The 12,297-nt window shown below is 36.4% G+C and overlaps 1 protein-coding gene across 1 annotated transcript in view; it reads left to right on the forward strand.

The window, feature by feature from the left end:
• KATNA1 (katanin catalytic subunit A1) overlaps positions 1-12,297 on the forward strand; it is a 30,235-nt gene that overhangs the window by 2,545 nt on the left and 15,393 nt on the right. The window contains exons 2-4 of the mRNA XM_010993989.3: positions 3,759-3,932; positions 4,714-4,871; positions 10,119-10,299. Coding sequence (XP_010992291.1) covers positions 3,765-3,932; positions 4,714-4,871; positions 10,119-10,299 — 507 coding nt within the window. The 5' untranslated portion in view covers positions 3,759-3,764. The remainder of the gene's footprint in view (positions 1-3,758; positions 3,933-4,713; positions 4,872-10,118; positions 10,300-12,297) is intronic.

Genomic DNA, 12,297 nt, shown 5'->3' on the forward strand with positions numbered 1-12,297 from the left:
AGATACCACACAGCATCACATATTAAGTTTACTACAAATTTTGCTGTAATAGAGCTTTTAGTGTTTTAAAAATGTGACTCTGTTACTTGAATTAAAATTTCATGTTGCATCTTAGTTTAAATAAATGAATTTAGTCATTAGCTGAAATAAATACTGAAGCCATGTAAGCAAAAGGATGGTTTTCTGAGAGGAAGGATCATGTAAAGGAAAAGCTTGCTGTGAGATGAAGCGTGCATCACCTATGGTTACTTTTCTCTGTGATAATCTCTCTTTAAAAACCGAGTGTCAGAGTTTTGGGCCAATCTCATTTTTGTAAGTGTTCTATTAATTGAACCAATAGTGTTTGTAGTTCATGGTGGTTAAATTTTGGTCTACATAGGCTTTTCTTCCCATATATTTATTTCTTCAAGTATTGCCAGGTACTGTTCCAAGTAGACCCAGTTTCTGTCTTCCTGCAGTGTGATTTTAGCAATGATAAGGATATATTCTTGAAAATTGAAGAATCTCATAAATTTGTAGTGTTGACATTTGAGAAGAATGTCTTAGAGATGCTACAAGAATAGGAAAATTTACTTTTGTCTAACATTTCTTCAAGTCATGGTATTTTGATACATTTTCAGTAAACTCATTGTTTCTTTGATAACCAGGAACTTTTCAAGTCATTTTTAATGTGGCCTTGGATTGACTTTACATTTGTTTGTTAGAAAATGTCAGCTCATTGGCTCCTAAGGAATTTTATCTGACTGGAAAGAAGTATCCATAACACAGAACCTTCAAAGAAGGCCTGGAATGACTTCTGTGAGTTTTGGAACATTGAGTCATGGCCCACCAAAAAAAAAAAATCCACCTACAAATAAGTAACAATTTAATTTAGATTTTTTTTTTTAGTGTAGGGAAGGGAAGAAAGATCTGGAGGGAAAGATGGAGAGAAGGAAAAGACATGGGAGTCTTGATACCTGCGTTCATCCAGATCAACTGTGTACTGCCAGTAGCTGACCCCAGCTGTGCTCTCTGACACTGCTGCTCAGACGAGGTGTCACTACAGGGCATGTGTAGCTTCAGGGCAGAAGCAGCCACATGATTCTGGTAGAGATGCTTTGAGGATCAAGGAATGTGAGAGTGCTGAGGGTCAGAGGTAAGAAATTTTAGTAGTTAAGACAAAACCTGGCAGTATTCATTCATTCAAAGATTTACTGAGTGTCTACTGTGTGGAAGGAAGCATGGTTCTAGGTACTGGGGTTATTTTATCAGTAAAATAACAGAGAACCATGATCTTTGGACTCAGTTGCTCAGTCTTAAATTACTTATAGACCTCAATTCATAGCTGTATTGCTTCATAGCAAATTGCCCTAAAACTTGATGGCTTAAAACAACAAAGATTTATTATCTCACAGTTTCTTTGGTCAGGCGCTGGACATGGCTTAGCTGGGTGCTTCTGGTTCAGGGACTTTCACAGGCTATAGTCAAGGTACCAGTCAGGGCTGCAGTATCTCAAGGGTCAGCTGAGGGAGGATCCCCTTTCTGGCTCCCTTATATGGTTGTTGGCAGGTCTCAGTTCCTCTGGACTGTTGGACTGAGGGTCTCAGTTGCTCACTGGCTGTTGGCCCGGGGCCTCCATCAGTTCTTTGCCATGTGAGCCTCCACACTGGGCAGCTCACAGCATGGTAGCTGCTTTCCCTTAGAGCAGGCCAGCAGGAGAGCAAGAGACAGTGAGCAAGATGGAAGTCACAATCTAATCTCAGAAGTGACATTCCGTCATTTTTGCATATTCTGTTTGTTACAAGCTCACATTCAAGGGGAGATGATTACATGAGGGTGTAGATACCAGGAGGCAGAGGTCATTGAGAGCCATCTTAAAGGCTCTCTAATTATTGATGGTTATAAGGCACTTCTTTTGTTGCATTCATTTATTTTTTTGTTTCTCCCCTACCCTTCATCCTCTTTCTTCACCCATATTTCCCTATCATACCTTCCATAGACAATGTAATGTATTTAATATATATTCTTGGATGTGTGTGTAGCTTTTTAAAAAAGTGTTTTATATACCATATGTAAATACAGCATATTTTTAAGTTTATAAAATGGTATTGGGACTTAGATCTTATTCTAAGTTCTTTTTTCACCCAACCCTATGTATTGATGATCTATCCATGTTGCTATTTGTAAATTTTGTTCATTGCTTCCATCTGCTATGTAGTATTCTATAGCATGCATCCACCATATTTTCTTACCTGTCTCCCTAGCAGAGAATAGACTATCTCCAGCTCCTTGATTTCTCAAACAGTTCTGTCATTAACATCCAAAAACAAGTTCCCCTGTGGGTCTGTGTGAAACTTCCTCTGGAATATTTATAGAAAGGTAGGGTTGCAGGGTCATAGGATATATGCATGCAAATTTTGTCAAAGTACTGCCAGATTGCTCCCAAAAATGGTTATACCAGTTTATGCGCACAAATTGTACATGAGGGTGTTCTTTTCTCCCAGTCCTTGCCAGTACTTAGTATTACTGGACTTACTATTTTTTTTAATCCGGTTAATGTAAAAGGGGCCCCTCATTGCTTTATTTACATTCATCTATTGCTAGTATCTGTACTCGTTAACCTTTTGGGTTTTCCCTTCCATGAATTGCCGCTTATACTCTTTACCCATTTTTGTGTGAAATCCTTTTGTCCGTTAGTATAGGAATTATAAGGATGGATTTTCTGATCTTAAGTTATCCTTGCATTCCTGGGATAGACCTTCCTGATCATGGCGAGTGTGTGTGTGTGTGTGTGTGTGTGTGTGTGCACGCGCACACGCGCGCATGCATGTGTGTGTGTTTTGATATATTGTTAAGTTAGCTAGTCTTTTATTTAAGATTGTCATATCTGTGTCCATAAGTGAAATGGGCTTTGTATTATTCTTAATTAGTTTTGAAACTGAGGTGGTCCTCACCTCATAAAAAGAGTTGGTCAGTTTTTCCCTTGTTTCTGATTGGAAATTGTCTCCTGCTGAGAAGGTAGGTAAAAACCTACCTTTAAAAACCCCTTATACATATATCCATATCCTACTAAGTAAAAAGACTGTGCTTGGTTCTTGTATATGGAAAGTTTCAGGGAAAATGCATTTAGCACTTACTGAAGACCCACTCTTTGCCAGGTACTATGCCAGGTACTTTAAACCGTCATTTATTCCTTATAGCACAACTCTTGGAATTAGTTACTATCCTCATTTTACTGATTTAAAAACTAAGCCTCAGTGAAGTTAAGGGGCTTGACCAAGGTGGCAGAATTAGAGTTCTAACCAAGATTTTTCTAACCGCAAAACATGTGCTTTCTGCTATTTCACACTGCCTTCCAAAAAATGATCTAAGACTTGTGTGTCGTGCGCTGAGGTTACAGTCTCAGACTTCCTGCTGCAAATCATGTTCTCAAAGAACTTAGAGATTCAAGGTAGACAAGTGCTTTGAGGTGAAGGCCCCAGTAAAGTGCTGGGGGAATTTGAATGGGGGGAGCTCATTTTGAACTGAGAATTTCAGAAGGTAGACATACTGGGAGAGTTGCCATCTGAGTGGGGCTTTGACACATAGATAGGATTTGGCTGTGGGAATTAAGACATTTCTTTTAAGGAGTAGAAATTAGCATGATCAAATGTATAGAGATGGAAAGTGCAGTGAGTGGTTGTAAGCAGGGATCCTTGGAAAGTATACTTTAAAAAACTCTTTGTAGTGCTTATTTTTAAGAGACAAATAATATGATATTTTTCTTTCTTTGTTTTTAGCTTATAATGAGCATGAGTCTCCTTATGATTAGTGAGAATGTAAAATTGGCACGTGAATATGCATTGCTGGGAAATTATGACTCTGCAATGGTCTATTATCAGGGAGTTCTTGACCAAATGAACAAGTATCTATACTCAGTCAAAGATACATACCTCCAGCAGAAATGGCAACAGGTAAGAATCACGACTGCTGTTTGTTTTAATGGTTTAAAATACTCAGAGGAAAAGATTTAAATAGTTAGTGCTTTTGCAGTTATATGTTAAGAGTGTGTAATTTATTGCATGGATTTGTATATAATGTTACTTGAAGCTTGATTTATTATATTAGTAATAGTCCATATTCACCATCATCAGTATTATGAGTTCTACTCAATTATTCTAATTTTCAGAATCTAATAGTAATTGTTTTGAAAGTTTTTTTCTAGATCACATTGTTACTTGGTAAAATATACATACATATATTCATTTTCATATTCTTTTTCATTATAGGTTACTAGAAGATACCGAATTTTTAAAAATATTTTTTTGAAGAGTGTTTTTTTAAAAGTTTTTTTTGGCGGGGGGGGGTGGTAATCATGTTTATTTATGTATTTATTTTTAGAGAGGGTACTGGGAATTGAACCCTGGGCCTTGTGCATGATAAGCATGTGCTCTACCACTTGAGCTATATTCTCCCCTAACTTCCTAATTTGTTAGTTACTTGGAATAAGAACCGTAAGTCAGTAACATGGCTTAATTAGCCAGCATATTTAATTCATTTTATCAGAATTAATTTTGCAATTGAAAATAAGAATTCATGAACCATTAAAATTTCAACAGAATATTTTGGTATGATTTCCTGAATGTCTGATGTCAAAATGGAGGCTTCTAACATCTTTAATAAATGGCCTTAATCTAATCTTGGCAATGTATTAGTTATAGGAATTTAAAGAACCATATTCTCTTTTGAAACCAGGTTTGGCAGGAAATAAATGTAGAAGCTAAACATGTTAAGGATATCATGAAAACACTAGAGAGCTTTAAACTAGACAGCACTCCGTTAAAAGCTGCACAGCATGAGCTTCCAGCGTCTGAGGGAGAAGTCTGGTCCTTGCCCGTACCTGTTGAACGAAGGTAAGTAGAGACCCTTTAAGAAACAAAGTAGCGCAGAAGACTGACAGCATTGGGTTATCTAGGAGGAGAACTAGGGGACTGAGAGACAGGAATGGGAGGAGGTTTTTTACTGAATACCTTTCCTAACTCTTAAATTGTATATCATGTAACTGTATGACTCATTTCAGTAAATTAATTTCAGATGGAAATAAACCAAAACTATGCTTTTGTGAATGAGCTTAAAGTAGTGGAGTCATTGTTATGGAAGGAACATGGGGCTGGAGATGGAAATTTCTGGACTCTAGTTCTATCTTTGCCACTATCTGTAGCTTTGGAAAGGCATGTAACCTTTCTTGGCCTCAGATTTTTATTGTGTAAAGTGAGAGAATTATACCAAAACAGTGGTTCTCAAACAAGCTATCGCAGAATACTGCTATTTATCAAGCTCTGTACTGCTGCTAAAGTTGAAAAATAGGTTTTTCAGATCACAGAAGAAAAGGAAAGATAAAATGTCCCCTCTCAGTTATAGGTTTTTCTCCAACATCCCCCCCCCCCTTCCTGGTGCCAGCAAATGAACAATTAGTGAAAGTTAATATTTACTGAAATGTCCTAAACAGCTTATAATGCTTAGTTTCATTGCATATTTTTTAACTGACAAATGTGTAAATGGATGTCATTTATCTTTTTTACTTACATACTAGATTTCCTAGTTTGTATTGTGGGTTTAAATATGTGTGTGTGTGTGTAGTATAAATAGATGTATTTATATTCTGCAAAGAACACTGACTTTCAGGTTCTTTGACCCTTAACCACTTTGAGAACCTTGCATTAACACATCGCTCAGGTGTTTTTCAGGTGTTTGAGTCTATCATCATAACTTAATTCTTGATTGTATTTTATGATAGGTGCTAGATATTGAGTGTTTACAGGGTTCTGAGCACTAAAATAGACTATACATTTTATTTATGTCTCACAATAAGCTGTCCAAAGAAGTCATATTTTCCCTGTATTTCAGATAAGATAGCTGAGATACAATAAGGTTAGGTAACTTTTTCCGATTATCACCAAGCTAATAACTAGTGGAGCTAGGATTTGAACCCAGATATATTTGATTACAGAGCTGGCACACTCTGCCATGCCAGTGATTCTCAAACTCTGACGTACATAAAGATCTCTTGGGGCACTCATTAAGAATGTGGGTTCTGGGGTTTCACTCCCAGAGAAGTATGATAGCAGATGAAGCCTAGGAATCTGCAGGTGATCCTGATACAGGTGGTCCATGGATCACACTTTGAGAAGTACCATACCAAATTGTTCCCCCTCCAGTTTAGCATCAGCTAGTGAGTATTGATTGTTTCATAACCACTGTAATTTTCTTAAGCTCCAGGTAAAAATACTAATGTTGTTATTTACTCTGATAGTTTACAAATATTTACTAAATTTTACCCTTACTTATAAGTACTTTTTTGTATATTTCCTGTTTTATTTTAGAATTCACTAAATCACTAAAGAAAAAAAAGCATAGCAATAGGCTAATTAAAGGAAAAACAGGAAAATGCATAAAAGTAGTAAGGGACATCACATAGTCCTCCTAGTACAACTTCTGGTGTTTTATGCATTGTTTCTTTTCATGCTTGCAGCTGTGCTCTATACATATATAGAACTTTGTACCCGTTTTTTTCAAAAAAATCCTAATAGTAGGCAATAATAATCATATACTTACTGTGTGCTGAGTACTGTGTTAATTGCTTTACATATACTGTTTAATCCTCAAAACGGTGTTAGAAGGTAGGTACTAAATTTGTAGCCCCAGTTTCTGTTGAGGAAACTTAAGCTTAGATAGGATAAGTAATTTGCTCTTCATATTGTAAACATTGATAATTTATAAGCCATCTCAGACCTTACTCTCTGCTGCTTTTAAAGGCTTATTTGCTACTCTTTTGATAGGATATAACCTGCATAACCATGCTCTTATTGGTCATTTTCCCCTTTGTTATTATAAATAAAGTGGGTATTTTCCCACATTTATGATTACTTTTTTATTAATTTCAGAGGTAGAGCTAATAATAGATGAGTCTAATTGTGTGTTTCTTTTCTATGAATATGCTTTACTCCTAATTACTTTCTTTCTTTTTTTTTTTTTCCTTCTTCTGGAGTCATTATTTGCCCATATATTAGTCTCCTTTGGCTGCCGTAACAAAATACCACAGACTGGGTGACTTAAACAACAAAAAATTATTTCTCACAGTTCTGAAGGCTAGAAAGTCCAAGATCAAGGTGCCAGTCAGCTTGATTCCTGGTGAGGACTCTTCCTAAGCAGATGACCTTCTCTCTGTGTCCTCACATAGCAGAGGGAACAGCAAGCTCTCTGGTATCCCTTATGAGGATACTAATCCTTAGATCAGGGCCCCACCCTTATGACTTTAACTTTAATTACTTCCTTTTTCCAAATGATCACATTGTGGTTTAGGAGTTCAACATAATGAATTTTGGAGGGAACACAAATATTCCATCTATAACAGCCCTGTAATTCCTTTCTCAGTTATTGGTAAGAACTTCCCAATGAATAGATGTTCTCAGTGAAAATTCAGCTAATTTGAAATTTAATGAACTATTTGGTTGCCACAGTCTTAACAAGCAGAGGCAGAAATATTCTCTCTTAGGGGTAGTGGAAAGTTGAATTAAATGAGCCTCTTCATCCTGAAAAGTCTTTGATGATGAGCCCTAGTGTCCCTTAGTATTGCTTCTGGCTTTCTTCGGTATTTTTTTGTCTCTGATTTTCAATGCCCTGAACTACTACTACAAAGTTCTCCTCTTTGACTTTATTTGCTGCATCTTTCTGTTTCTTCCTGTAATTTATTGTACTTGCTCCCTCAACTGGATATCCCTCAAAATTCTTTATTTTTCTGTTGGTCTTCATTTGTGCTTATGCTTAAGAGAGCTTATTCTTTCCACTCTGTTGGTGATTCTAACCTTGACATCACTGAAATTTTAGTCCTACCTAAAGAACAGATTCCACTGATCCAGTATTCTCTTCTAGGGCTGTGCACAAAAATGTTTGTTCAAGGAGGTTCATTGAAGCCTTTTAGAGGAAAATTTAGGAATAGCTTAAAAGCTTTAGGTATGATTTTTTTTAAATGTCTTTTAAAAGTCAGCTGATGTCCGTTAAATATCTTATCATCCTCACTTAATAAAACCCAAAGTTTTCCACATGTCTCTCAATGCCACCTTATGAGATCTGGTTCCCCACTGCCTCTGTGACCTAAGTTCTTAGAGTTCTCTCCCTCAGCCGTCTTGAACAAGTCAGACACAAATGTTTCCGTTCTCTGCACATGCCTTTCCTTCAATTCAGACGTCTGATGGCTTGTTTCTCATTTCTTTCAGGTCTCTACTTAAATATCACCTCAGAAGGGCCATCTCTGATCACCCTACCTGTATCATCCCATAGCCCCTCACCTTCTTTGTTTCCTTAGCACTTAGCATCGTCTGATGTACTGTTAATTTCTTCATTGAAATGCCCACTCCCTCCCATACACACTTGTATGTAACCCTATGAGAGTAAAGACTTCTATTAAAGTTTTTAAAAAGTTTTTATTTCAAATGCAGAGTAGTGCCTGTCAATAATAATAGTTTAGTAAATTATTTTTTAGATGAATGAATCGCAGTAAGAAGTGGATAAAGTGTGGCACATTTTATGTGATTGCCATCTAGCCATTAAAAGTCATTTACAAGGTGATGATAGAGGAAAGGATACAGGAAATGTTTCATGATATAATGAGCAGAGAAAAATGTGAGTGTATGTGTCTATAATGATTCCAATTTTGTTTAAATGGAAGTCTATTCTAAGAATATAATATGGTAAGTGGAAAACTCTAGGTCGTGGGGTTACAGGTGACTTTTTAAAATTAAACTTTGTTATATTTCAGTATTTATTTTATATTATTTTTCTAGTAAGGGGAAAAATAAATATATATTTTAAAGCAGTATCTCTCCTTGGCTCTCCAAGTTTCTGAATCCAAAATTGAACCCTCATCAGTCCTTTCACATATTTATTGTTTTGGCTTTACCATTCTCCCAAATTCTCATTCGCAACCTTTCACATCTAGGAGTGTCTTTTTCAATAGCATGTCTCTTAGACTTTCATCTTTACTCCTTAAGCTAGGCCCTCATCTCATGCCTTGATAACATCTCTCTGCTTTTTGTTTTTCCTTCATCAGTATATTTAAGTATTAGACTGATTTTTCTAAAACCTTTTCAATGACAGTCAGCTAAAGACCAGGCCTGTTGTTGAACTGGCAGTGTTTAGATCTGCTCACTGAACCACTTACCTTTTCAGTATCATCTCTTAATGTTCACCATTGTCTTTATAGTTAGTGTCTTTATAACTTCTGCATAGATTAAGCTCATCTTGCTTTCTTTGCTTTTCTTCACTGGTTTTCTTGTCTGCAATTGTACTGTCTTGTTTAGGTTAACAAGGTTAACATGATTCCAGGCCCAACTTATTTTCTGTCTTCAAGGAGTCATTCCCATTGCCATTGCATTCTTTCACACTTTCTAGTATACTTGCCTAGTTTTATGTACCTTCTTTCTTAACTGTACTTGAGGTATTTGAGGGTAGGACTCCCCTACATTTTTTATTACTCATTTTACTTGCCCTAACCAAGTCTGGGAGCATAGTAGGGGCCTAGTAAATATTTGAGAGGTCTAAATCCTGCCACAGAAATGAAGATGAAATGAGGTGATCTGTGTAAAGGTAAAGCACCATGCGTGAGTTCTTAGAGGTGGCCAGAGCCAGTGCTTACATCAGTTTTTTTTTCATAGGAAGATGGTTACATTTTATTAATTAAAACGTGAAAACTATGATACACTCAATAAATTGGTACCAAAGTGTGCATGTGTCAGTAGATAAATGAGTTCTACACCTGTGCTTTGGTTCTTGCTCTTTTGATAAAATTCTTCTCTGATTATCGGTCTCTTTTCAGTTTTTAAGAATCAGACTAATTTATCCTTGATATGCAACAGATATTTCCTTTCAAAAGAGATGATGATCATTTATCTTTCATTGTTTCTACCATGTAACTATATTGTGTCCAACTTAAATGTAAAATCCTAGATTTCAGTGACCTCAAGTTTATTCACTGTCTTGTATTTAGTTATTGCCTTTGCTTCTTTAATTCATTGACTCTAACTTACATCCTGTATGTGTTCATCTATATTTGGACCACTCCAAGAGTTGATCATGATTTTCATGATCTTGTGTTTGATTAGACCCTCACCAGGACCTAGAAAACGCCAGTCTCCTCAGTACAGTGACCCTAAACCACAAGGTAACCGTCCAAGTACAACTGTCAGAGTTCACCGTCCATCCGCACACGGTCTTCACAATGACAAAGGGAAAGCTGTCCGTTGTCGGGAAAAGAAAGAACAGAATAAAGGAAGAGAGGATAAGGTAAATGTTACTGATTTTCGTAAATGAAAAAGTTATTTATTAACCTTAAAAATGAAGACTGTACAAATTTTAATAATTTTTAATCATTAAATCTGCTATTATAATAAAACCGTAGTCATACTCGACCTGGGCTAGAATTTTTCCCACTCACTGTTCAACAAATTTTTTTTTATAACTTTGTATCTTGATATAATGTCAGACTTGCAAACAAGTTGTAAGAATGATATAAAGAACTCTCATATATTCTTTACCCAGTTTTACCAATTATTAATATTTTATCCTTATGCTTTATCATTTACTCTCTGTATGTACTTTTTCCTAAAGCATTGAGAGTAGGTTGTAGATGTCATGCCCTTTGACCCTTAAATTTTAGAATTGATTTCCTAAGTACTAGGACATTCTTTCACATAAGCACAATACAGTGATCAAAGTCATAAATTTTACATTGACACAGTACTGTTATCTAATCCATAGACCTTCATAAAATTTTACCAGATATCCCAATAATGTCATTTATAGTTTTCTCCCCACCATAATCATGCCGGGATCCAATATAGAAGCATACATTGCATTTGGTTGTGATATTTCTTTCAATGTAAACATTTCCTTGGCCTTTATCTTTTCTGGCTTGGTGTTTGAGTTATTTTGTAGAATGTTCCTCGATTTGGGTTTGCCTGGGTGTTTCCTCATGATTAGATTAAGGTTGTGACTTTTGGGCAGGAATACCGCTAAAGTGAAGTTTTGTTCTTCTCAGTGTATCATATAAGGAAGCACAGGAGGTTTATTTTTTCTATTACTTGTGATTTATTTGTTCTATTACTTGTGACAAATTGGATCTCTTGATAGGGTGGTGTCTGCTGAGTCTCTCCACTATAAAGTTACTCTTATCCTTTTATATTAATTTGTGGGGAGATACTTTAAGATTGTATAAATATCCTATTTCTCATCCAAATTTCACGTGCTTGTTTTAGCATCCAGTGATTGTTGCCTGACCAGTTATTCCTTTGACAATCAAAAAACCATTTTCTGATGCCATTATTGCTTCAACATGAATTGACATTGAACTATAATAAAAGCTCTATGTCTTCCCCTTTATTTAACTTTATCAGTATGGACTCATGGATTCTTATTTTAGTCCATGAATTATAATGTTACTATCTTTCTGATGCTTAAATTGTTCAAGACCTGAGGAGTGGGAGACCTTTGAAGCTGAGTCTTTTTGACATGTACTCACCATTCCCTGAGCATTTCCTCATTTTCTGGCACAATAGGATGTTCCAGGCTCTTCTTGTATTTCTCCCATTTCTCCAGGGAACCCTGCTTCCTATTAGTGAGGAATGGTATTTGTAACCAAGATTTCAGTGCCAATTAATATTATTTGAGGGCTTACATACTCTCTTGTTGTAGGAAGCATATAGGAATTTAAGAACTTAGTTTCTGTCCCCTCCACTTCTGCCTTTCCCAGTCCCTTGCCCCTGCCACATAGCTAGTCTATGAAATGGTAAAGTACAGGCTAACTTTTGTTTTGTTGTACCAAAAGGACCCCTCCGTACCACTTGGGCAAAGTAGAAACTGGGTTATAACAAATGTAAAGCTCCAATGCTGCCCATCCATTCCTTTTCAAAACATCACATCAGCCCCTACTTCAAGTTCTTTTTCCTAAATTTGCAGTCTAGCTTTGTAATTCTGCTTAAGAACCTCATCCAGTAACCAGCCAGGCCACACCTTTAAACACAACCTTCCTTGTTGTTGAAGATACAGATGTGCATTTAGCTCTTGATTTTGTGTCATCATCTTAATTTCTCCTCTTCCTTGTACATCTGGACAGTCAGTTCCTTTGGGCCCCTCTCCCCATAGTTCTGTAGTCCTATATTTCTGTACTTTCAGCAACAGCAGTTCTGTTTTAGTTCCTGAAACAAGGAAGAATATGGTAAAGGTGGCTGATGCATCTGACTTCATGCAGTATTATCAGTAACAAGGTTGCTCTGGCCTGTCATC

This window comes from Camelus dromedarius, chromosome 6, assembly GCF_036321535.1.
Source record: "Camelus dromedarius isolate mCamDro1 chromosome 6, mCamDro1.pat, whole genome shotgun sequence".
Lineage (NCBI taxonomy): Eukaryota > Metazoa > Chordata > Mammalia > Artiodactyla > Camelidae > Camelus > Camelus dromedarius.